Source organism: Chelmon rostratus, chromosome 24 (genome assembly GCF_017976325.1).
Source record: "Chelmon rostratus isolate fCheRos1 chromosome 24, fCheRos1.pri, whole genome shotgun sequence".
In the NCBI taxonomy this organism is placed as follows: Eukaryota; Metazoa; Chordata; class Actinopteri; order Chaetodontiformes; family Chaetodontidae; genus Chelmon; species Chelmon rostratus.
The window spans coordinates 3763022-3789808 of NC_055681.1; the positions used below are offsets into that span (position 1 = coordinate 3763022).

Genomic DNA, 26787 nt, shown 5'->3' on the forward strand with positions numbered 1-26787 from the left:
CGAAAAGACCTTCGTGACAGGTGGTCTAACAAGTTCCTTTCATTTCACTGCCTCTAAAAACACACACACACACACACAAGGATACAAATTTCATCTACTGTGCTTGCAAATCCCTGCAGGCCTTGCTGTGGAGAACTTTAAGCCTTTCAATAGTGCACAGCCTCATCCCTTAAGTAACGCTAAAGGATTGTTTGTCATCTGAGGAGTTCGAGATGATGTGAAAAGTGGGTTCGAATAAGACGAGCCGTCTGAACGTAAGCTACAACAACGTTACGTAAATGTTTGCGAGTGTGAAATGGGGCTAAGTGTCGTTCTGAAGTGAGGATGGTGATAAAGCATGGATGAGTTTGTGTCTGAAGAAGCACTCTGCAGCACAAATATTTAGTAACAAATTCTTTTTTATTACAACATTTCACGGTTTTCCATTTCTCGTAATGGTTTGTGGCAGAGTGACATGACCGCTGGAAATCCAAAGAATTTTTGATCTACGGTTGAAAGCAAACACATGGAATCGATTACCAGTATTTTTTTTTCCTTTTCCTCATTTGAGATCATTCAAAGACAGATTGCGACACAAAAGCTATCCCGAATCACTCGTTACAATTTAACCGTAAATAAGGTCCATTTGAGCATCTCCCACATCTTGATGGAATCCTTTTTTATCCTTGTGTACATACAAAAGAAAAAAAAACAATGTGACAGACAAGAGTATCAATTTTTGGGGCATTTACATTTTGGCCAGCGTACAAACAAAGTTGTGCATTTTCCGAAAATTAGAAGACGAAAAAAACAATAAAAAAAAGCTTGACGCCTCAGCTTTGGCGCAAAAGCAGCCACACAGGAAGTTGGGTGTCGGTGGTGAGGCGATGACGAGCTTCCTGGGACGCGGGCCACACCCTCGTCCCATCTCTGCTGCACATAGATGTTGGTGGTTAAAGGTTGAAGAAGAGACGTGCACCTTCTGCAATACCCCCCCACCCCAGACAAATTCATCCCCCCTGACAGAACGATGAGCATGAAGGTGGTTAAGGTGGCGTTTGTTGAGGGGACGGGGGCCGACTGCCCTGACGAAGGCGTCGTCCGTCCGCAGGCTGTGCAGCTTGGCTATTGTTGTCGTTTCATATTTTCGGTTACAAGGTTATACAGCTAAAAGAAGTGACTGAAAACAAGGCAATGCGGGAGGAGGGGGGGGTGTACAGTGCATGACGGGAGGGAAGGGCTTCACGACGTGTCCGCCTTCTCCTGTTCGATGGCTGTGGAGGGAAGAGAGGGAAGGAGAGGTGAGATTCCCGCTGAGAAGCTGGACAGTGAATGCAGCATTGTTAAAGTGCAGGACCTTTGAGTCTTACTTTCTTTTGTGGGCAGGGGATTCTTCTCCTGCGTCTCTGTCTTCTTCAGCTTGGACCTGTCGAAGCTGGTCACCTCTGAGATGTCGGGCTTGTCGCTCATTGTTGCAGATCTGGAGGATCAGAAAAGGAAGAAGACATTTTAATTCCAGAAAAAAGATTAAAGGAGAGGTGTTTGTCACCTTTAAGACTCTGCAAGAAGTATATGTATCTAATGTATGCCTGTGTTGCCTTTAAAAAATAGGCATAAATCACCAGAGCACGTGGTCAGTCCAAGGGCGTTGCCTAAATCTCAGTGGCCAAAAATCGGCTGTTCAGTTTTAACTACATGCGCAACCGCAGACTACTTTGCCCTCTAATGTGCGTGGCCGGATCCGCCTTCTTTTGTTCGCCCGCGGCTCTGCCCAGCGTGATTTGACTGCCATCCATCCCGTTATCCAACACACAGCCCGGGATGCTGCACACAGGGGACGGGCTGCTCCAGACAATGAAGCCAGTCCAAGGCGTTCAAAGCCGACATTTACATAACAAAAGGGGTTCCCATGCTGGGCAGAGCGAGAGGAAAAGTGTGGAAAAAATGAGAAAGCGCGCGTGCTAGTGTGTAAATGCTCTTTAAAAATAAATAAGAATAAAAATGATTTTATTCTCGGGGTGAAATATTGAGTGTCCACGCAGGGGCTTCCCACATAGAAGCTGTGCAACATCCGCAGACGCGCTGGTCACGTACTTCTCCCCTCGGGGTGCGATGTGAAGGAACCACCGCCCAGATCGGCTTTGTGCACCTTCCTCTTGCTCTGAAAATCCACTTTCAACTCCACGATGTCAGAATGCGCTCAAATACCCAGCGGGCGTGTACAACGCGCCGTGGAAGCGTTCAAGCATCTTTTTAACATCGGAACCGGGCGCATGCAGCTCGTCCACAGACGCCAACAAAGGAAATGGACTCATATGCGTGAATGTGTGCGCGTGAGACAAAGACACAGCACACAAGCGTGCCCTGCTGTCACATTCCAACCTGTTAGGAGTTATTAGTACACAAAAACAAGCTGCTTTCCCTAAGAAACCTCATTATCTGACCCTTTGCGCCTCTTTTCTATTTGGCACATTTTCCCTGCGCCAGGATCAGACTCCTCACGTTAATCTGACTTTCTTCTAGCTGCAGACTATGAAGATCAAACAGCAGAAATTCAGAGTTGAATGGGGTCTTACCGAAGTGTCGGCTGACGGCTGGAAGGTCTCTGGTCAGTGCGTTGCAGCAGTAGTGGCGCGTCTTTGCGCAAGCATCAGATATAGTCAGAAATATGCTAATGACATGACATCACCAGCTCCCATCCCCCTGCTGGAGAGACACAAACCTCCATCCTCAATCTGACACCAAAGCCCTGAGAGGAGCTCATATCCGCGATCAGCTCCCACTGTGAAACATGGAAATAAATGTATTTATGTGCTGCAGAGAAGCCATGCGGAGCTCAACGCTGCGCTCCACTTTTTCTCTTATCAGTGTTATGCCAGCGTGGTGTTCCCACACGTCTGCTTACAAAAATAACTGTTTTAGTAAAAAACAATACAAAACACATTTTATTCAGCTGCGTTTCATGGGAAAATGTGTCTTCAATGGCTCATTATTCCTCATGACTTTGAGCTGCGTGCAGCTGCTGTGGCTGCGCATTCGTGTGGAAATGGCGCCCTCTGGTGGCGGTTTAACGTTCACTCCTTCAGTGTCTCAAGCAGGTGAGGCAGCTCAGTGTTTTTGTGATCACATTAAAGATGAAAATTTGTCCAACTCTTGCATAATAATAATTATTCCATAATTTAAATTTGCAATAATTTGCCTTTAAGTGCAGATCGCTGAACCCCTGCCAGCCTGTGTGTGCAGTCACTGACTGTGACCTTTGACCTCAGATGAGTCAGAGATTATCAAGATGCTGATTCATTAATGGAAGACTTATTCAGACTCTTTGAGCCTAGAACGGTTATTTAGATGAAACCATGCTAGAGGTAAAGCAGCAGAAAATGAAGCACTGCCTCAAATGTAATCCATCAAGCAATTTAAATAACTTCAATAATTCATGCTTAATCTTTGCATAAAGTCCACTTTCAGCCACATCTTATATTTTTCTGATGTGCTAAATCCTCGGAAGTGAGTTTAACTGTTCCAATTTATTGCAATAATTACTGAGTTGCATTTTGGGAAGTGTAAAAAAAACAACTTTTAGGGACTGCAACACTAAACTGCTGTAATTCACAGAGAGGAGAGCAAAGACGAGCAGGATCGTGCTTCTGTAAGCCATTGTCAAAGCTTTATTGTCAAAGAAACAGCTTGAAGTGTTACATATAATAAAAAAAATGTAATCGCATCAGTCCACCAACTTTTTTTTTTTTTTTTTTTAAATCCACCTCCAGGCAAAGAGTGAGACCTGCCTCTATGGAGCTAAAGTGACCCATTACAGCTGTGATGACAATTACGGTTGAAATCTTGACACTATAATCAAGCTTTGGGCTCAGTCTGTTTTCGTGACCTTTTGGAACATGGGTTCAGCACCCACTACACCTCGTTTTAGACACTTTCAATCAACAACAGACCCGTTGGAAAGTCGTGACATTTTATAGCATTGGCGGTGAAGGTTAACAGCAGCTTATGTTGGGAGAGATGACACTGCGGAGGTACGATGCGTCGGCATGTTCACGAGGCTCACTAGAAAAGTGAGTAAATAAAGTGAGATCTCTAATTTGACACCTGTTTGTGGTCTGTGGTCACATCCACACATTCTCCACTTGTGGTGCAGCTGTTAAACTAGCGTCCGTGGCCAGATGATGGCGCTAAGCATAAACTATTACACTCAATACAGCTTTAGCAAGTAGGGGTTAGGCTCTATTATTTTAATACTTTTAACAGCTGTTAAAGCACTTGAGGGGGCAAAGGTGCCTGTTTTCACATTTTATATTACTAAGGGCCATAATATTTCTGATCATGACACAGTGGAATGCCTCATTTAAAGTGAGTTCGATATGTGGTACAAATAATACACAATGTTACATAATGGACCCTTTGGTTAAAGGTACGGCCAGGCCTCAGGTGTTCAAGGTCGGCAAGTTTGAAACAAGAGAAAAAAGGAAACAGAAAGAGAGAAATACTCATAAATACAAACTTGGTCTTCAGAGATGGAAGTGAGACTTTGCTCTGTCTTCTGGGTAAAATGGTCAAGACAATGTGTGGACGTGACCTTTAAACAGTCACAAGGGGTTGGCCAAAAACCATCAGGCCGCAGGATGTGAGGCAAAAAGTGCCAGCCGAGCGGCCCGCCGGCGGCGAGGAGGAGGAGGCCGCCCTCTCCCTGCTTTACAAGGGCACGTGGCTGAAGAGGTAGGACACTGACTCGCCGTTGTGGGTTCTCCTGATCGCCTCCGCCAGGATCATGGAGATGTCGATGACCTGCAGGAAAAAAGCTACTGTTATTATTTCTGTCTATTCTGCACACAGATACAGATCACATGTTAACAGCAGGTCTAAAGCAGACCAGCTATTTGGGAAGTGAAAAAGAGTTACAGGCCAGAATGTGAACTCAGGTCTGTGAACTGCTCAAACATTAACAAAAAAAGAGAACTACTGTCTAACATGCAGAAATGAAGCTAAAGCTCTTGCCGTCACTGTTGCTATCATGACTGCATTTTGTTTGTAAAGTAAATTTCAGACTGTAATCGTGATGGGAGACGCAGCTGGTTAAGCGTGTGCTGTGCACCTGTATTTTCGGGCACGCCTTCATCTTCTCCTCCTGTGGGATGGTGTTGGTCACCACCACGGCCTCGAACGGGGCGCTGTTGATGCGAGAGATGGCCGGACCGGAGAAAATGCCGTGCGTGAGGATGGCGTAGACCTTCACCGCACCGGCATCAATCAGCCTAAAAGCAGAAGCAAGACCTGTGAATGCAGCACTGATTCTGCCCGTTTAAGTGCCGTTTTTTTTCGCGTCACTTCCTGTGAAGTTTCCATGACGAGGCGACCTCTTCAGTGGATCAAAGGTGCTGCACAACCTTGTGTTGCAATCTCTCATAAAAGCACCTTATCAGTTCCATATTAATATACAAAACTCTGCACACAAAGTCCAGCGCTTCACAGCCTGAGCTCCCTGTAATCCTGCTTCAGACCAACACAGTGACAGGAGATTCAAAGAGCACTGACTTGTCGGCAGCGTGGCAGATCGTGCCACACGTGTCGGCCATGTCGTCCACCAGGATGGCCACGCGGTCCTTGACGTCACCCACCAGCACCATGCGGTCCACTTCGTTGGCCTTCTTCCTCTCTTTGTGGATGAGGGCGAAGTCCACGTTCAGACGGTCTGCGATGGACGTCACGCTGGACGGAGAACAGGAAGAACGACCCGTTAAACACAGACTAGACCTCTTAACCGCTCGTCCAGCAAGACGCCTTTTGTTCCTCATGATATGACTTCAAAATAGTGAAACCTGCGAATAAATCATCATCCAAAGACACTTCTGCACATCAACGAGGTCCCTGCAATCGTACCGTTTTGCTCCGCCGGCATCTGGAGACACGATGATACAGTTTTTCCACTCTGGAATATTTTCTCTGATCCACTGCAGAACAGCGGGCTCTGCATAAAGGTTGTCTACAGCGATGTCGAAAAAGCCCTTAAAAAAAGACAACAGGCAAAAATTCAACTAAATCTTAGGTGTCAACAAAAGTCCAGGAAATACAAGTATTGAGCACACACGTAACCCATGCTAGACACATTAACTAACATGAAAACATCACGCCCCCTTCAGGTGAGATAATCTCATTTTAAACAAATCACATGGCACAACTGCTTCCTGGCCCCAAACTACAAGCTTAAGTGATGCTCAAAGCCGCACCACCCACTCTGTATTAACCCCCTGATAAATACAGCGATCAGCTGTCATCACTGGACTGCGACAGTCGTAGTAGAAATACTAATTCTACTACATCAACTGTGACTAAGCTAGTAGTCGCATTGTCCAACAGCGCATCTGTTGAAGCCACGCTGAGCTAAGCTGGGTGAAGCTGTCAGTGAATGCATCAACTGTTAGCATGTTCAAGCTAAAACAGGATGTCAAGTTGCTCCTTAAAGTAAAAACATGACAATGTCTCAAATTAAATAACTCCCACATGGATGTTTATCTAGTAGATTTGTCTACAGACTGACTCAAGTTCTTGCAGAGAGACAAAAAGAGAGCTAACACTGAAATTACATGAACGTTTTGCTGTAAAGCTCTGTGTACTAACCTGGATCTGTGAGGCGTGGAGGTCCATGGTGATGATGTGGTCGGCGCCGGCCACAGACAACATGTTTGCCACCAGCTTGGCGGATATGGGTGCTCGACTCTGGGACAAGCATCAAGACACAGTCGCTTGAGGTAAGTAAGTACGAAAAAAATGAAACTTAAGAGAATTTTTTAAATAAAAGTGGAAGGTTTTCCTTTTTATTTTTTAACGCAAAAATCTAAATCATCATAGGTGAGCTTTCAAAACTGGCGTCTGAATTTTAAAGACAGCCTCCTGTTGCCAAGAGGACACGTTGTCGGCCGTGTCGCTGCCAGACTCCAGCTACGACCTTTGCATTATGGCTGCTCGCTCGAAAAATCATGACCTTGCTGCAGCCACAGGCTTGTTCACTCAAGAAAAGGCAACACCGACTGCACATCTGACACCGAGCTTCAGGGCGTGTTGACACAACTCTCGACTGCCTGGAGACGAAGGCTGAGCTGCGTGAGCGCTCAGAGGAAACGCACAGTTCGGACTGATTAATTATCCATTGGAAACACATCATGCAGCTCGCTGTTCGCTGCTATGGCTAACTGAAGGGAGCTGAGTGCAGCTCCACATTTTTTAATTCAAAGAATATCATCAAACTGGAGTCTCACATCAGGAGAATACTTTTTAAATGGACTTAAATGTGTGAAATATATTTATTTCCATATAAACAGCGTCTGCAGAGCTCTGACCCGCACATGTGACTCTCACATACTTTGCAAATGTACTGAACAACTGCTGCTCATGTGCAGGTGGAGTGACAGAAAAGAAGAGTAACATGAGGAGGGCCATTCATTGCTCAACTGGTGAAAAACTGCAGCTCTAATGTTGCTTCATACAGAACCTATACAACTGAGGCAACACAAGATAATGATTTACAAGATAAGCAGGCTGTGTGAGCCAGTTTCTCAGCCTGCTGGAAAGTCTCACGTGTCTATTTGTGATTTTTCAGAGCAGCGAACGGCTCAAATTCCTCGACTGTGGCAATTCTCATTGATATATTGGTGCAATGTTAGTGAACATGCAAACCTGCTGAGCTGCAGGAGAAATATTAAGCATTTACTCCCAGTGAGTAAACTAATGCAGCTATAAGGACCTTTAAGTGTTTATTAATGTATTGCTTCTCCTATAAAGACATATTTTATATTCTCACAAATGTGTAGGTTGGTTTATAAACTGTGTAGAAAGGCTGCACAGGGTTTCCAGAGCAGAGACATGCTTTATAATAATTTCCTGATTTATTCACCAAAATAAGTTGGAGTAGGTGCACCAGAATTGAGTATTTTTTTGTATTTGTTGTACACACTAAACTATGATGACTGGATTTATCAGTGATGGTTTGTGTGTGTGTGTCTACCTTGTCCTTCTTGTCCTGCCGGGCGTAGGGGAAGCAGGGGATGACGGCGGTGACGCGGGACGAGGAGGCAATCTTGCAGGCGTTGATCATGATGAGCAGCTCCATAAGGTTGTCGTTAATTTCGCCGCAGCCGCTCTGCACGATGTACACATCCTCGCCGCGCACGCTCTCCCCGATCTCCACGCTGTTTGGACAACAGAGAAGGGAAACACGGCAGCTTTAGGAGTCGGACTCAAGCAAAGATTTCAGGCTGATGGGAAGCTACTTTTAGCTGACTTTGACTGCCTCACACCACAGCATTAATGTTCTGCAACAATCCTGTCCAGATTAAGATGACATACAGTTTATCATCAAGCTCTAATGAGACATTTATGAGCTCTCAATCTCGACTGTATAGCAAACCTGCATGAAGTTATGTATGACACAGCTGCCTTCAGGTAGAGACAAGTTCGGGCCGAGTCCCTTCACTCATCCGAGGATGTTTTGGGGAAAAAAAAAAAATAGTAAAAACTACCCTGACAGGTACAGGTACAGGTACAGGTACACACACACACACACACACACACACACACACACACACACACACACACACACACACACACACACACACACACACACACACACACACACACACACACACACACACACACACACACACACACACACACACACACACACACACACGTGTGAAACATTCCTCAGCTGGATATGATCAGGTCCTCCCCCGGCCTCTGTCATGTGATCAGTGGACTCGTAAGACGTGAGAGTCTGGGCCTGTCTGTGCAGTCACAAGGCCCGCAGCTTGTAAAGAGGCCAGCACGTACAAATCAGCCAGAATTTGTCTGCAACGGTGGCGAATCACTGCGAATTAAAGCTGCTACGCACACTGTTTAATGTCATCACAAGCTTGTACGTCTCTGAACAAAAAGAAAAGACGGTCACAAGATGTTCAAACCCCGAACTCATAGAAACCAAAAAGGCAGCAAATACTCACACTTTGAGAAGCTGGCACTGGCAAATGTGTACAATTTTGGCTTGAAAAGCGAGCCTACCTGCAATTTTATACTCCAGTTTTGGTACCAATTCGGGGTGGAGCACTTTGGATAACTTTCAGCATGCAAGGGTAAACTGTCAAATCAGCACTGACACTGACTAATGGAGAAAGACGGGAGGTGTCTCTGCCTCTGCAGATTAACTTTACAAATGAGGTCCTTTACTTGGGCATTAAAGCCAGTGCTTCCCTCAGGGAATAAACATTTTACCCTGCATTCATTTTATCAGCTCAAAAATCCCACCTGCACCTCCAGCAGGATACTGGCAAAAAAATTGACTCTTTACGATAATGGTAGGTTTATAAAATAATCCAATTTTATCTCATGGGCTTCAAGTGTTTAGAGTGGCAGAGAAATTCAGAAGCTTATGGTGCAAATCATCTCCGAGACCACTGACAAACAAAACTTGGATAAAGAATAAAGATACAGCTCTTCCAGATTATTAATGCAGCAAACGTTAACGTGTCACTCTGTTTAACACTGATCAACACTCTTTTCTTCTGCTTCAGAGTAAGGTCAACCTGCAAGCCTGCAGGGTTCCCTGTGGACCACATTTAAAACACCATCCTATCTTAATGTGTATCAAGAGACATACACAGTGGATACGGAAAATGTTCAGACCCTTTCAATTTTTTCACATCTTGTTATGGTTCAGACTCCTCTTGAAATGGATTCAACTCATTTTTTCTCATCTTCAGTCTTCCTGAGATTTAATTCCCAGAGATAAACTCCCTCTGCGTTGGTCCTTGACCCCTGCATGTCACCTGGCAAACCGGTGTCAGCGCTGTGAGAAGAGCTGTTATTAGTGTACCGTTCTCACCTCCCTGTTAGTCTGCGAGGATGAGAAAATAATCTTTGTTTTGCACCCTGTGTCGTCCAAACAGCTGTGTTCCCTAGAGAGAAACCTCAGCACAGATAATCAGAGTTTCCCCGGGATTTCAGAGATGTGGGTGGAAACATCACCAGCAGAAAGGGTCTTACAGGGGATAAAGGGGTCAGGACACCTTTGCAAGCATCAACCGTGTTTAATGGCAGGAAGTGTTGTGTTGAAACTCCTTAATTCCTCATGGAAAGGAAAGATTATGCATAACAACACACTGCACACCGTGGAGTGGATGCTTTTATCCGGAGTGCATTACAATAGAATGAGTGCTTCAGTAAGTGACCCTGACAGGAACGAAATCCAACAATGTTAATGTCCTGCACACTGAGCCACAGGGTCACGATACACATTAGAGCAGTGCACGGTTTGAATCAAAGAGAGTAACATGCACTTAGACGTGATGTTGGAAAGCTGAATGACCATATCCTCGGCACATATACGCGCAAATATGTTGAACTGCAGACAAGCGGTGTCGTGATGAGTTCAGGTCAACAAAGTCAGGCAAACAGGCCTGTATGCAGGCGAAAGGTCATCCTGCAGAAGGGTTCAAACAAACTACGCGACCTGAACTACCTGTTTAAGGCCAGCCAGCAAAACAGACAGTAAAAATACAAAAAAGTCCTTTGTGATGCTAACATTAAAAGCGGTTAGCTGTTAGCTCAGTCAGTGACTCATCTATTGGTCAGCTTGTCTTTGGAAATTAGCACAAATTAACTGCATGTGATGTAAGCACTGGTGGGATAACTATGGGCTCTTGTTATACAGGCATTAATGTGAGCTACCTGTAAAAAAAAAACTCTTTTATTTAGCTGGAGATGTACTGCAAGTTATTCTCTCAGTTTAGAAACAGTATTAGACTTTTGACATCTCTGTCTGAGTAGCTGCTGTGGTCGAAGTTGTTTATTTTGCTGTCTCTAACCCTGTCAGATGCCTGTCACTGCCCAGAGGCAGTTATCGTCGATAGTTAGCCAGCTAACGGAAATCCATGTTAAATGACAGTTAGATAGCCAGTATCCATTATCGGACACACTCGTCTCCCGCATATTATCCCTCTTATCGGCAAAAATTGAATAGCAGTAGCATTTAAGCGACAGCGTTTAATCAGGTGTACAAATGCCTACATACATTTATAATCGCATCCACAGGTTTCAGGGCTATAGCTAGCTAACAATATCTAGCTAGCTTGGCTAGGTGAGGGCATTAAGGTGTCGCGTCAAATTCTGTACACCAGTAGAAATCTGTTCCCACTTTTAAAACTAGCAACTTTCTAGCTCATTTTAACGGGCTAATAAAACAAGCGGCTGCTCCTTATCATACATAGGGGTTATTCCACACAGGCAAGACTAACAGAATTGGCTGGGGGGGAACACTTTGCAACACATGTACAAAATTTGGCTCCACACTTTGTGCCTCATCTCACACGGGAAACAGATGCAACGTTAGCGTGGTTAGCATGATACGCAGCGGACGAAATGTGACGTTATGTAATTTCACAACTTCCCTTGTTCTGTCAGTCTGGTTCATTTTAACTGCGAGAAAAGCCAGCCAGGTGTACTTATGAATAACTCAATGAATAGAATGATGGGCTGGCAAATCTGTCCGATTAAGTACGCGTTTAAGTTAGCTTGCTATAAGTTTGCTAGCCTGGTGTGTTTACATGTGGCTAGTTAGTCACGTGTAGACATTAGAGTGCTGCCCGCTGAATAGTAAACTATTGTTAGCTTCAAGCTAACCTACCCACATGTGGTACCGCGGCTGAAGCAACACGAGCAGCTAGTCGCTATACCATCAAAAGTACATGCATCGTGCTTTAAGTGCGCAGCTGACGATGACAACGAGTGCCGTGTTAGCGTTAAAAATCTACTCGCCATGTCTCCTGGTTGCTGAATTTCTTCGTTATCACTTTGCCCAGCTCCAGTCCCAGCCGATCAGCTACTTTCTGGGACAGGTCGTGGTGAGAGCTCCCGCTAAAAAGCACGATGTTCGGCATGTCCGAAAACTCGCTGCAGCTCACTCAAGAACAGAAAAGAAAGAAGAGTTAAAAAAATACGACACGTCTCCCCACTTAAGGGTGATGGAAATGGGAAAATTAGCTTGCTAATGTTGCAGCCTTGGCATTGCAATGGTGTAGCGGAGGGGACTGTGTGCAGAGAGGAAATATCAGGTCAGTATTTGCATGCTAAACGGGAAGTGCCCTCCCCTCATTGGACAGTGAGGCAGCACACTGACACATGAACACTTATTGAGCTGCTGTATTGTTTACTAAACACACAAAGGCCCATTTCTAAAAGTATTAAAGATTAATTACCTTTTTGATTTTTAAATTTCAAGTTCTGCCTCTTAAAAAGACAATTTTGCTGGATTTCTTAGTCTTTTGATAATAAAGTAAAGAGCTGCACACTTGGTAAACAAAACCAGCTGTTTGAATATTCAACTTGTGCTTCTGCAAATAAAAAAGGAGACTTTTCACTATTTTGTGACTTTTAGAGACCAAATAATTTAATTTGAGGAGCAGGTCACCTGACAGCTGCCGCTTTGGACTTTGACTCAATCCGGCGTGCATACTTGTGATATTGGTTCTTGTAATTAGATTTTCCACTCAGGCTGAAGTCAGCTGAGACTGCACGCCTCCCCTGCTGTCTTCAGTGGTGACACGCTTTCTGCCATCACTGCTGTCATGTGCCGGCCGGCTAATTCACCGCTCCTCGCATCCAGAAAAGATTTGCATTGACGATGTCCTGTAAGAACCTTCTACACACACCAAGAACTACAACTACAGCCCCCGCTGCTGATTATCTACAGCTGGATTGTGCTAACATGGACTTTGAGTATTTATTTCACTGAAGCGACAGAAGCAGGTTTTCTGTTGCTGTGATTGTTTGCATCATCAGTTAGATTATCTTGAATTCTGCCATCCTGTCAGGGATTGCAAAGAGATCCCATACTTTCAGTGTCACCTGCTAACGCTGAGTGTATCTGCTGAATTGATGTTGTCTAGACAACTATTACTGATCTGAAGAATTTTTGACATTGTGCCATCAGTTCCTTTTTTTAATCCTTGGGCAGATTTTATTTCATGCAAAAAAAAAACAACAAAAAAACAACCCACAACCACCAATTCTTGTATTTTTCAGAAATATATTTTATAGATGATGTCAGAGATGAAATGTTCAAAGCGTAGGTCCCAAAGAAAGATAACATTTTTCATCAATAGAGACAAACAACAAACAAAAAATAACTTTTTATCCATTTACATGTAAACCGAGAATTGCTCTTGAGCCACAGTGGTTATATATATTGAACTGGCCGAGGTGGGTGTGACAATCAAAACGACGATGCCCTTTAAATCAAACCGATATCCGTCATTTCTCTACCGTTCAAAGATCTTTGAAAGAGGAACATTCTTTGGGAGAGTCTTTGTAAGGTGTGAATGTAGCAGAGGTTTGGCAGAGCGTGTTTCTCTGTAGCACATAGCACAGTCCACACATGTCGTAAGTGCTGAATCATGTTAAAATCACTTCTTGGAAATGATTCATTAAGAATGATATCAAATGTTTCTCAGTGGAGTCATTTGGACAAAGTCTTCTGAATTGTTTGCACACCACAGAGGAAGAAAACCGCCCTGCCTGGTGCTCATGGGAGTTGCCGTGGGAGGTTTTTTTTTTTTTTAAGTCCTCCAGTGTTCTTCTTCTATTGTGCAAATACATTTTTGTTACATAGACAAGCAGGCATGCTGACTCACAAACCATGCAAAGAGTTAAAGTTGGCGCGAGCAGACGGCAACAACGAAAGAGCAGTATTAAAAGTTTCTACAAAAAAAAATCAGATTCACTAAAAAAAATGTCAAAAATTAATTAAACAAGTAACAAGTGGAATGTTTTGTTAGACATGAAAAAAAATCAACTTAAGCTCAAATTTAAGTTTATAAAATGATATCAACTGAAAATAAACGTGATAATCGGCTTTAATGGTGTTTAACACAGCAGTGGACCGATGGGGGTAAATCTGAATGTGACTGGATCTACTACTGGTGTCAGATCAGCAGGAAGAGGGAAGAAGGAGGCACTGATGTTACAAAGCATCAAACATAACAGTGCAACACATGCTCAGAAAGAGATTTTTAAATAATCCCCTGATGTTTTCCGTCCAAATTCCACATTTCCGTGTCTTTTCCCGCCCAGTTCAATGCGACGCGCTACATGAAGCGGCCTCTAAAACTCTTTTTGGATGTGTTGTCACAGTCGAAAGGTGAAGTGCACCCATGCACAACAGGAAAATGTGTCAATTAGGCAACAAAGTGATCAAATGTTCAAAAAGTCAATTGCAGTGCCGTGTTATGATTTCACTTGAGGGCAAAACAGTGCAGTCGATGACGAGTTAAATATGCTGCTTTTTTTGAAAGTTCATGGAGTAATATCGTACACCATACTGTTTGTCGCTCACAATATCATAGCTGTCATTAGTTAGAGTACATTTATAAATTTTCCATATACAAATCTCCTATAAACAGTACATGTTATAAATACACAATTGATGAAAATGCAGAAAGGCATGGAGAGCCATAGAAAGAAAGGAAGGAAAGAAGGAAGGAAGGAAGGAAGAAAGTGTTGCTCCTTATTTATGATAAATACAAGAAAGAAAGTTTTGAACAAGAAGTGACAATAGTACTAAGTATGTGAATGGCAGCCCTATAACTATCCAGAAAACGGATAAAAACACAGAACAAAATCTATGGATGAAAAAAGTTAGAAAAATAATCTTATACAATAGAAAATAAAAAGTGGACACGCTTACCAAACACGCTGTTCGATATTGGAAATTGACAACTTGATGTGGAAATCATACATGTAGATACAAACAGGCAACTGCCTCTCAAAATATATTCAATTCAATATACATGACTCGTGTTTAGCTCACACTAGCAAACCAAGGTAGCTGCCAACCGGCAAAGCACGGGAGGCCGATCGGCACACGCACAGAATGCTCACTCCATGTGTGAAGGATTAAATTAGTACACATTGAACTGGGTAACGGGGGCCTTATCTGAAAGGGCCAATACGAGTAGTGTTTGTCGACTTGCCAGCTAAGTGGAGTGAAAGTACTACTGTATATGCAAACTCATGCTTTGGCTTTTCTTGCTTGGCTTTCTCTTTTGGATAACATTCAAAAATTTTGCAAAAAACGTCTGGTCTCTCTGCTCAAATGCATGCTTCATGTGTTTACAAAGCAATGACTTCAGTTAAAGGGAAGCTACATCAAAGGCTGAACCTTTTTGAGAGTTTTCAATCTAATTTCCTCGTCTGAACGTCTCCATGTTTGCACCGTTTTTTACTACTGAAGCTGGCAACTACCTTTACAAAGCGTTTTCTTTTTTACAGAAAAATAGATCCATCCAAAAGTAAAGTTAACTCTTCGAGAGAGGCTGTGCGAGACATAAATGTTGTCTTCGTCACGTTCCAAGTAAACATGCTGAAAGATTGTTTGCTTTATTTTTGTCATTCTCGTCCCCCGAAAAAGGACAGAAACTCTCCGTCTCCCTCCCTCGCGCCGATTCCTCAGCGAGAAAAATCTTTTGACTTAAGGCAATCTTTTCCTGAACGATCGTGAAATCCGGCTCACCAAGGCACTCCTCTCACTCGCCAACCTCGTCAACGACAGGCTGCGACGCTCTCGTCAGCAAATCTTTGCAAAAGCCTACTCAAACTCCGGCCGACCAAAGCCCACAGTGTACGCATCTCGTAAAATAGTATCTCAGTTGCCGCGGTGCCCTTTGTTTGTCGGGAAAAATAGTCGAGAAAAGAGGAAAGAAACTCCCGCGCTGTGTTTGACAGCCGGGATCGTCGCTGTCCCTGGTGTCCATACTGTGGTCAGAAGGCAGCTGTGTAAAGCACCGGATGTTTCTGCACCTCTCTATGGCGAGACCTGATCTCGCCGCAAACTCCAAATACACTCGCCCGCTGCCTTGGTCACATGGTTGGCCGCTGTGGGCTAACGTGGGGTTGCGAAGACTGACAGAAAAAATGAGTGTCTCTGAGCGAGCGCCGCCAAGCGCCGCCGGTATGTCTAATTTTTTTTTCCAATTCAGTCCTCCGTCTCCTGATTGGCTCCCTACTCTGAGGCTGAGCCCACCCCCTCTCCCTCGTTTTTGGCCGAGGGGCCGCCAATCAAGGTGACTGACGTGGTGAGTGGGGTTAGGGGGACTAAATGAAGGGATCAGTCGAGACTCTTCGCAGCTCAAAGAGGCTTCTCCGGAGAGGTCAAAGGTAACGGTGTGACACCCTCACGTTTCCCTCCGTTACAGCGGCTCCTCCTCCTCCATGGGTTCCTCCTCCGGCCTGGTGGACAAACAGACGCAAATATTGAACCTCAGGCTGCCTGTTATTTTACTCTATTGTCATTTAACTTCTCGGTTAATCAAGTGGTTGTATACTATCACAGAGGAGTGAAGAAAACAGAACATATTCACATGTAAGAAGCTGGAATCAGAGAATTTCCGATTCATCATTTGCCAAAATACTTGAATAGTTGACCACTAATTGATTAATCGTTGCAGCTCTGCTGTCAGATTCCCACTGCAGCTGTGCTTTACATGCAGATAACCTCCTGGCCCTCATGGACTTGGGACTCACACCGCTGCGACAGTTACTCATAAATGTTCCTCTTCTTGAAAGCAGTGTTACTTTCATACTCTTTTGTGTGTATATATATATATATATATATTGATGCACCATATGGACCATCCATATATGGATGACTGCCACAGACCACACATACAGGATACAGAAAGTAGAAGAAGATGGCTCCACTGAGGAGCACGCAGCTCCTGCAAATACATCCTGTAGATCTGACTTCAGCTTTTATTTTGGGTCATTCACCTCTGATCCATGGCGTTGGTGTTGGCCACGGAGAGGGAGGCCATGGCACTGACGGCCTCAGCCTCCTCCGAGTCTCCTCGTTTGGCCTCCAGCAGGGAAAGTCCCAGCCGCGGTGAGTAGCGGTGCACCGAGCGCCAGTACTTACCTGCAGAGGGGGAGAAGAAGGGAGGGATGTGTGTGTCTGAGTGTGTAAGCGTACCCAACAATGTCAGCTGAGAGGAGTGATCAGCTCCTGTTCTAACACTGGGTCAAAAGTGCTTGTGATCTTTGTGTTAGTGGAGGTGAAGGTGAACTCACTGTGAGTCTCTAAAACTTTTTCCAGAGAGCGAACGGCGTTGGGATTGGGCCTCTGCTCGAGGACGGCCTTCGGCAGCGGGTCCAGCTGCACGGGACAAAAACACACACAGAAAAACGTCAACACAAGTATGGAACAGGCTGCATTTCCAACACTTTCCACAAGGGGCTGATGAGGACAGAGTGCACCATGTAACTTCAGTTCATTCCACTCCCAGTCCAAATTCCAGCTTGATTCATTTCCTGAATCCGAGATGACTGATGTAAAACCCCATTAATGCCTGATTAATCTACTCCTGGCTTATGTTTCATGAAACGTATTAGAAACACTGAAACTGATCAACTCGGGGGTGTGCAGGGAAGGTTTCACAGTCCAGTGTGTCATGTTCTGATTTATTCAGGCAGAACTTCATTTAAAACTTTCCCTCATTTAGTTCCACTGCTGCTTTCATGCTTTACAGCTCAAGTAATGATACATTTGATTGGGATTAGTGCAGCTTTGTCCTCAAAATAATACATCATTGTTTGTTTTTCGATTTCATTGCCAGCACAGCAGATAAAAAAGGATTAATCTGAATGAAATCTCCAGATATTAAAATGACTTCACATCCACAGGTAGGTCTAAAATAATAATAATAATAATAATAATAATAACAGCAGTGATTCAATGCTGGAGATTCAGATCCTGTGTGTTACCTCCTGGCCTAGCAGGGCGGCCACGCAGGCCTCAGAGGCGTCGCAGATGGCGGTGAGATCATGACCCCCCTCCAGAGCCAGGACCACCCGGCCTCCAGCGAGGGTCATCAGCTGCCTGGTCAGATAGCCAAAACCTGAGGAAAGGAGGAATTTTAGCAGTTTATCACCCACAAAAACACAATTTCAGCCTTTCTCAGTGCTGTTTGTTTTGTGTGGTCAACTGCTGCAGTGCGAGATAAGAAGCGCACTTCACATAATCTCATACTCACACTTGGACGTCAAAGTGTAGCCGCCCAGTGGTGGAGGATGTCCCTCCACAGCGTCGAAGCCAGAAGAGACCAGCACGATGTCCGGAGCAAACTCGTTGGCGATGGGCATGACCACTGACCTGACGGAGGGAGGGTGGAGCGTAAAGATTATACAAAATAACCGCCAATATTTCAACACGAATGAGAAGATACTCAAACAGCACAAACTGTTTATTTTATCAACCTGTAGACATGCATTCATCAGTACACCTCAGCCAATCAGCATCAATCAGCAGCTATTTCACTAATCAGTCATTCGTTCAGTTAATTTTTTAAAGCAAGAACACTAAACGTGATGGATCATTTGCTGCTTTCATTTGCTTTATGAGCTAATAAATACTGAAAGGCACTGAAACCAAACCGAGTGGATTATCTGAAAAATGCTGGAAACAGACCTGTTTTTATTCATATTTTCAAGGAAGGCAACAATCTTCTTGGCTTTTTGTCCAACTTAAATCACCTTTTAACACCTGAACACTTCATTTATTTAGCCGTGTGGTTTGCCGATGTTGCATCTGGTACCTGAAAGCAGCCAGGTACTCTGCATCCCCCATGGGTGGATCAAGGCCTCCGGTGAAAGCAACATTGACGTTGAACCCGACTCCGGGCCCACTGCCCACCTGCAGAGAGAAGCACAGGAGTGACTCACATTCATTCGTACGGGACAGACTTCTGCTGGCTGTTAGCTGTTTACTTTTGTGAATTTGGGAAAATTGCTTTTGTCACCATTTTGTCTGGATTATTCCCAAAGGTCCAAAAAAAGAATAATCGTTTAATGTGTTTCTCTTTTTCATATCTTTGTAAAGTGAATATTGTTGGATTTTGGACTGCTCAGATAAAGTATAAAACAGTTTAAAGTCATCATTTTGGGCTATTTTTCACTATTTTCTGATATTTTATAGACTGAATGATTAATCAGTTGTGTGAAACAATAAATAAGCATTAGTTGCAGCTTTAAAACTCCAACTACTTAGCTTACTAAAAACTGCTTCAGTAAGAGAACATAAAAACAACTGCTGTTGTTATTTATTTTTATATCGTTTACTTAAGAGAAGAAATTCAATCCTGTTACAGGATGTGTCCCACAATGCACTGGGAAGGCTTTGCTCAGGTCTGCTGACAGTAAACACGCACTCACCTCGTCAGGTGCTCCGCTTCCAGGGAAGAAGTTGCCGTCGTCATAGCGATGAATAGACAGGTAAAGGACATTGGGGTCATCGTAGAACGCTTGCTGGGTGCCGTTGCCATGGTGAACATCCTGACGTTAGACAGTAAACACATGATATAATCACAAACTTTGCCACGATGTGTGCTTTTTAAAACACTGAATACATTTACAAGGATTTCCATGATGTTCCCAAGACATCACAGGATGGAGGACGCAGTCACTCCAGAGACTGACCCAGTCCACGATGAGGATCTTGTTGACATTGAGTCTCTGCTGCAGCAGTTTGGCTGCGATGGCCACAGAGTTGAAGTAGCAGAAACCCCTGAAAGCAAAGAGAAGGAGGGCTGATTTGTCCCGCTTGTTATGAAATTCATCTGCACCAAAGCACTTCCTGCTCCACTTTCATGTTTTTATAGTGCTCGCTGTGAGGAGGATATCAAAAATAAATAAAGAAGTCTTGAAACAGCTGGCAGAATAAAGGCACTCAGTACTTTATGTGCAAATAAAGTCAACGGTTTATGTAATTCCTATTCCAGACATGCCTGTTCCAGTGCTGGTATTTGTATATGCATAGATTAAGTGTGTCCAACTGAGAGTGGTGACGGCTGTGGCCTTACATGGGAGTGCTTTCCTCTGCATGGTGTCCAGGAGGGCGGACCACAGCAAAGCCATTCTGGAGAGAGAGACAGGGGTCTGTTAGCCACCGCAGCACTGATCGCCAATCAGCGTCTCCTCTGTGTTTACGAAGTGGTGGTGAACCACTGCTAAAACGCTGTAGTTTAGCCCAGTGCACGCTTAAAACATAAAGAGGGGAAGCTGTAATGATTTGAAATGCAGCTTCAAAATGGGAAACAATCTGACATACAGCGTTTTTAGCAGTTACAGCATTAAATCTGAGGATACACTAAAAGGTGAACTCGAGTGTGACAAAAACAGGGTTAGCAAGGAGCTAATCTAGAGCAAATATAATTCATTCATTCATTTAAAAAAAATCTAGTTCACCGTGTTTTCCTCAGGATGCGAAGTCAAGACCGATCAAGATCATCATGCATTCTTTTAGCATGAGTGATAACAGTTACCTTCAGCTCTCGAGTGGCCACTTTGAAAACAAGCTCCACCACAGAGCCGACAGCGAGACGAGCTGCGCTGGAGGAGTGGACCTCGTTCCAAATGGTGTCACTGTCCACCTAGAAAGACAAAACACAAGACACCATCTAAATCCACAATATAAAGACAAAGTGAAGGACTTCAAGAGACTTCCATCTTCCCAATGCTAAAACGTTTTTTAGTATTTGTTTTCCTAATTATCTTTTATTTCCTACATTAAATTCAGGCCAACTTTGTATGACACTGCAACAGTATTTGTGTGTGTGTGCGTGTGAGCATGATTTTTTTTAAAGCTATCTTACTTCATTTGCCTTTTGATGGTGTTTTAAATGTTGTAATGCATTTATTACCTGAGCTTTAGCCTCAGTCTGTTGGCATGATACATCACCTATGACCTGTTAGCTTTAGCCTCAGTCTGTTAGCATTATACCATCAACTGAGAACTATTAACTATAGCCTCAGTTAGTTAGCATGATATCATCACCTGGGAGCTTTTAGCTTTAGCCTCAGTCTGTTAGCATGATACCATCACCTGACCCCCTGTTAGCTTTAGCCTCAGTCTGTTAGCATCATACCATCACCTGAGACCTGTTAACTTTAGCCTCAGTCTGTTAGCATGATATCGTCACGTGGGAGCTTTTAGCTTTAGCCTCAGTCTGTTAGCATGATACAATCACCTAGGACCTGTTAGCTTTAGCCTCAGTCTGTTAGCATGTTACATCACCTAGGAGCTGCTAGCTTTAGCCTCAGTCTGTTAGCATGTTACATCACCTAGGACCTGTTAGCTTTAGCCTCAGTCTGTTAGCATGTGACATCACCTAGGACCTGTTAGCTTTAGCCTCAGTCTGTTAGCATCACACCATCACCTCAGACCTGTTAACTTTAGCCTCAGTCTGTCAGCATCATACCATCACCTGAGACCTGTTAACTTTAGCCTCAGTCTGTTAGCCATCAATTTCAGACACAACACTAAATTCTGGAGTTGTAATTCACGCTATGAAGGTGAATGTTACTTACCCCTACTCCTCCACATGGTAGCCGTACGAACATGGGAGTGATTGAACCTAGTGACGAGAAAATAAACATTAAAATATGCCTGGATATTAGCAGTTGAGTAATAATACTGCTGTGTGTGTGCGTTTGTGTGTGTGTGTGCTTACAATCAAGTTTCTGTCGGAGAGGGTTGGTTCCATACAGCAGGACGTGGGCTTCAGAGTGAACCGTCTGCAGCTCTTCTAGCGTGGCCTTCCTCCCACGGATACACTACACACACGAACACACACACACACACACACACACACACAGAGGGACACAACTCTCATATGCAGTTTACAACTTTGTGTGATGTTCAGCGTGGAGTGATTTCCTCTTATAACACACCTCACACTGCGCTCTGAGTCCGGTCTCCTGCAGCCGAGACCAAATGCTCTGAATCCGGCCGGCGTGCTCCGGGTGACTGTTGGTGTTTCCACACATACACTGGTGCTTCTGCATTAGAGAGTCGTACACCAGGCCTGAGGAAACACAGAAACATACAGTTGTTAAATCATGCATAAATATTGATATTTTTCCAGCAATGAAGTGGTGCCAACTTTTAGCAATATTTGTACAAACATAGCGTTATTTTCTGTTAATATAGACGTCTAAGAAGCATAAAGCAGAAGTGGACTTTCTTTTTTCCCCAAATTTCTTGCTTGGAACTGAGTGGGAGTAAAGTAGGCCAAAAAAAATATTTAAAAAATCTTCATCTATGGTGTGCAATTGCAAAAACTGCGATTGCCAACTTCAATACAGACAGAAAAGTCTACTGCTGGTTGGAGCCTGATTCTTTCTTCATTTATTCTCAGCCCATTTATTGTTTTCATCTTTGTTTAAAGACTCAAATGTCTGCGAGGAAGACAAAGTGGGTGAGAAAAGGTTTTTGGCAAGATTAGCTCCTCCAGCTCGATTATTACTGCTGCCAGATGGAGGCCGGAACCATTTCACCATTCTTCAGCCAATTCACCTGCTTTCTGGATGGAAGTTTCTCTTTTCACTCCCCAGTGCATTAGGAAGGAAGAGAAATTCAAAGCCAAAATCTTCTCGAATGAATGCTTGAGGCAGGCCAGAGTCAGGCTACAATTGTGGTAATAATAGATAAACAGATTCTGTGCAACACAGCTGCTCTGCAAACAGAAAACAGGCTCAACATCAAAGATTACGAGCAGAAGCACACACAGATAAGATGTTCAGCGAGAGAGGATGGTGGTGCTGACCTGTGGTGAAGCGAGGTTGGGTGGGAGGATCGGTGGTGGGGACGCTGATTGGGAAAGAGGATGCTGAGGCCGGGGACGACTGGGCCCTGGACAGGGGGCGGTGTCCCGGGAAGGAGATCGACAAGCCGGCAGCCTCCATGGAGGCCTGATAGTTTCTGAGCTGATGGATGCGCTGCTGCTCCAACAACAGGGCCTGCTACTCACACACACACACACACACACACACACACACACACACACACACAGGAAACATAAATAAAAAGGTGAATCCTACAGCTGTCAAGCTTAGTTATTGAGAAAAACATTTAAAAGTTGTAGAGGACTAAAGGGAAGAAAATTTGCTTTGACATTTTCTATATTGCAAATACAACTTCTGGCCAAAAGATGGCAGCCAAAACGAATGATACAGCTTCGATTTTCCCTCAGCATTTAATTACAGAGATGCCATAAGGCAACGAGCAACATCTCCACAGCCTTAAATACAATTCTGTGTCTGGTTTTTGGGTTTTTTCACCTCTCCAGAGCTTCACCAGCAACACCTACAATACATTAGTGAAGTAGAGTTGGATCACTCCTCCATAACTTCCTATTGATCCTCCCTGCCTGTGCGGTTTTACAGCTCCTCTACCTGTCTGAAGAGCAGCTCCTGCTCCGCCTGCCTCTCCCGCTCCCTGTGCTGCTGCAGCGCCTCCTCCTGCAGCTCCTGCGGGTCGGGGGGCTCCTGCTTGATGGTGACCCCCGGCGGCAGAGCCCCTCCGTCCTGGTGCTCCCTCAGCTCCTCCTCCGTCTCCTCCGGGTGGCTCTGGTGCTGACGGCCCACGGGGGACTCGCTGGGCTTGGCCATCATCTGCAGGAAACACGGGGAAGGGAGGGAAGGGGAGACGGGAGGGCGATGATGCTACGATGTGAAATTTATTTCACAATAAAACAGCAGGATGTGACAAATCCCCTCCAACGTGTGAGGCGGCATTCAGACAAACGGGCACGCTCTCCTCTGAATCAAATTCCTGGCAAATCACTCCTTTCTCTGGGGCATTCTTCTTTTAACAAGCTTAATTTGGATTACTCAGGCAGATTGGTGTCTTGCTCATTTCAAACCTATGCGTTCTAATTGGATGTGAGTGGCCGCTCCGCCGACTGTACTCTGGGGCAGAATGTGTCTCAGGGAACAGAAGCATTCCGCACTCCCTGTTGTGCCGCTTTTCATCGACTCATTCTGGGATCTGCTGCTCACCGAGTAGTGATTCAGTTGTCTGTTCATTCACTTTTCACTGACATGGGCCATTCAAAAGAGCCATTCAAGGCTGCAGAGTACTCGCCTCCGTGGTGTTTAAGACTGAGAGAACAGCGCGAAAGATGAGGTGTTTGCTGGAAGTCTCATTAGTGGGCTACGGCTACAGGTGTGTGTGTGTGTGTGTGTGTGTGTGTGTGTGTGTGTGTGTGTGTGTGTGTGTGTGTGTGTGTGTGTGTGTTTCCCAGAGCTGTAAGCTTCTGGGTCTCTTGGCACAAAGCTGACACAGCATTGACGTCAGAGCATTCACCAGCGCTCATTCAAACCCCCAGCCTCCCCTCCTTTACTGTTGTTGTCTCCTTTGCGTCCAAAGAACCCCCCCCCCCCCCACCTCCTCCCTCGACCCCCGCCACCCCCTCCTCTCTGCTCTACTTTCCCAGAAACCTCCTCTTTATTGAGCTTAAATCAGAGATACGGATAAAACACTCAATAATGACAAAAACCTTTGTGAGCAATAGTCCAAAACACAAAGATACTCAGATCACTATCATATATGACAAAGAAAAACAGCTGGAACAAGGAAAGTTTGGGCATTTTTAGTGTAAAAATGACTGAAATGATAAAGCAACTGTCAAAACTGGCTACAACTTACTTTTTCAGACTAGTGAATTAATCTTTTGGTCTATAAAATGCAAAAAAAATAAGGAAAAAAGCATCACAATCACAGTTCAGAACCAGGTCTGGACTTCAGGTATCAGCCAGATGTTACTGATCCCATTTAAATAAAGTTTTCTGTTTTTCTGTTCTGGTCATTTGCTGAGCTGAGCTCCTATAGCACAAACCACATGTGTTACGTGTGTTAGACAAGCTGAACTTGTTGTCTGCCCCCGTATCAGGATACAGGAAAATATAACTGCATTATAACAATACAGTCTCATAACCTGCTTTGAACAATATCATTAAAACATGCACAAATGTCTCCACGCACAGATTGTAGGTTATGTGATGAGTTCAACAAAGTTTTTTATGGTACCAGAACTTCTCTGTTTTTTTACACTTTTGTGCAGGTCGAATAAACAACGTGTAGGCAGATTTTGTGACCACCTGACACAGGCAGGCTAGCTGCTTCCCCCTGTTTACAGTCTTTATGCTCTGATAAGCTAATCAGCTGCCAGCTGATTAGTCTGAAACCCAACTGATAATGATATAAACATACAAAAACAAGCAAATCCTCAGAGAATCGTTTTCCTGATAAATGACCATTAAGGATTTATCAGCACTGCTGTCAATTTATTTCAATTAAGTCAGCAGTTAAATGACTAAAATGCAACCACTACTAACATTTTAGAATTCAGAATAAAAACAGCTGTTCATATTCTGATTAATTTAGCAGAATAAAGCAACATTTAAAGTGGACATTTTCTTTCTGTCCTGGCAAAACTCTTTGGCGTGCCAGAGGCTGTTATCGAGATGTTTGTGTGAAGAGCTGCCACTGGAGAGCTCTGAAACATACGGAGGGAGTGAGAGAGCAGAGCAGAGCAGGGGGAGGCGGAGGAGGAGGAGAGGAAATCCCTTGTTTCATCCACCCACCTCTCCTCCAGCGAGTACTCTGCGCGAATAGGTAAAGCCATCCAGTGCAGCGCTCGCTTCCTCCCTGACCATATAAGGCTGAGGTTTCCGCTCTGTTGCCATGGCAGCGCAGTTACCTCGTAGTCCGTGGCAACTGTCTCGGCCACAGTCACAGAGACGTGGATGCAAACATTCGCGCACAAACACACACACACGCTGCTATACATGTGAACCCACACCTGCCTCCACCTACTCACAAACAAAAATACTACAGAGAGAAAGAAAACGGCGGAATGAAATCAAGGACTTCACACACGTCCACAGCGAACACATTACTGGCTGCCGCCTACACAAACAAATACACTGCGGCTCCCGTGCTGGCCCACGCCAGCTTATAGCCCTAATTAATTACCAGTTTATTTGAATGCGATGTCAGATCTGTGGCCCCTTCCATCACCTGCCTTCATCAGCACAGTGTTTCTAACATGTTATCTGACAATAATGATGATGACATGTGCAACAAACAGGACAACCATGGGAGGACAGGAAACTGTGCATTGTAGGCATATGGAAGGAAAGTCAAAGTGCCTCCACCCCTCACCTTGTTGAGGTGGAGCTGCTGCTGCTGGAACTGCTGCTTGTGTTTCTCCAGGAACTGCTGGTGCTGCTGCTGGACCACCAGCTGCTGCAGGGCCAGGGCCTGAGCGTGAGCCTGCGCGGCGCTCCCCTGGGGCAGAGGGGCCGACTGGGTCCGCCCCAGGGGCCGGTGCTGCCGCTGCAGCTTGGCCATGGATGCTGCCGGCGACATGGACAGGCCGCTTACGCCTTGGACACAAACATGGAAGACTTTAGTTACAGGAGGAGGTGAGAGCCCAGGAGCGTGTAAACTGTGTGAATGAGTGTAAACTCATTTGTTCAAAGGCTGCGAGAGAGCTCAAGAAACAAGAAGAGTGAATGCAGCGTCTCAGTCTGAGGCAGGCGGTCTGCTTGATGCTGTGTGTTTGATTCAAACACAAAGGCTTCATTTTCTACACTTTGTCTCTCCGATATAGTGATGCCACTGTTTAAGCTTGATGCATTCAAGTTTTCAGTTAGGGTTCAGTCGATCTTATTAATGGTCCAGATCAAACCTGGCAGAGTATCCTGGTGGTGCATGTTTAGGAAAGCTATCGTGCTCAATAGTGAGTGCTTTGATGATGACTTGATTAGCTGTCACTCCAAAAACCAAGACCTAATTACGTATTTAAACTAAATGTCATAATTATGCATGGGTCTGGAATATTTTGGTGGCTAGCAGAACAGCCGCCATGTTTTACCAGACTGAAAATCTGGAAAGACCACAATGAGCGGTCACTG

The 26787-nt window shown here is 44.6% G+C and overlaps 3 protein-coding genes across 7 annotated transcripts in view; all 3 read right to left on the reverse strand.

Annotated features, from left to right (window-relative positions):
• Positions 1-380: 380 nt before the first annotated feature.
• Positions 381-2703, reverse strand: LOC121627251 (thymosin beta-12). The gene is made up of 3 exons (XM_041966058.1): positions 2556-2703; positions 1350-1459; positions 381-1253 (listed from the first exon to the last, which is right to left on the reverse strand). Exons 2-3 carry the CDS (start codon positions 1447-1449, stop codon positions 1222-1224), a joined length of 132 nt encoding a protein of 43 aa, XP_041821992.1. The 5' UTR covers positions 1450-1459; positions 2556-2703; the 3' UTR covers positions 381-1221.
• Positions 2704-3627: 924 nt separating this feature from the next.
• LOC121627333 (ribose-phosphate pyrophosphokinase 2) lies at positions 3628-12082 on the reverse strand. The gene is made up of 7 exons (XM_041966187.1): positions 11797-12082; positions 7994-8177; positions 6610-6708; positions 5872-5996; positions 5527-5700; positions 5087-5246; positions 3628-4779 (listed from the first exon to the last, which is right to left on the reverse strand). Exons 1-7 carry the CDS (start codon positions 11916-11918, stop codon positions 4687-4689), a joined length of 957 nt encoding a protein of 318 aa, XP_041822121.1. The 5' UTR covers positions 11919-12082; the 3' UTR covers positions 3628-4686.
• Positions 12083-13038: 956 nt separating this feature from the next.
• LOC121627240 (histone deacetylase 4-like) overlaps positions 13039-26787 on the reverse strand; it is a 56930-nt gene continuing 43181 nt past the window's right edge. For 4 of the 5 annotated variants that reach the window (XM_041966030.1, XM_041966029.1, XM_041966031.1 and 1 more), the window contains 15 exons: positions 26033-26256; positions 23260-23478; positions 22632-22827; positions 21757-21890; positions 21394-21639; positions 20349-20456; positions 19887-19942; positions 19504-19591; positions 19240-19359; positions 18624-18721; positions 18063-18181; positions 17794-17927; positions 17101-17185; positions 16804-16948; positions 13039-16263 (listed from right to left, as the gene is read on the reverse strand). In XM_041966030.1, coding sequence (XP_041821964.1) covers positions 16224-16263; positions 16804-16948; positions 17101-17185; positions 17794-17927; positions 18063-18181; positions 18624-18721; positions 19240-19359; positions 19504-19591; positions 19887-19942; positions 20349-20456; positions 21394-21639; positions 21757-21890; positions 22632-22827; positions 23260-23478; positions 26033-26256 — 2012 coding nt within the window. In that variant the 3' untranslated portion in view covers positions 13039-16223. The remainder of the gene's footprint in view (positions 16264-16803; positions 16949-17100; positions 17186-17793; positions 17928-18062; positions 18182-18623; positions 18722-19239; positions 19360-19503; positions 19592-19886; positions 19943-20348; positions 20457-21393; positions 21640-21756; positions 21891-22631; positions 22828-23259; positions 23479-26032; positions 26257-26787) is intronic. The other variant, XM_041966033.1, reaches the window with a different exon arrangement.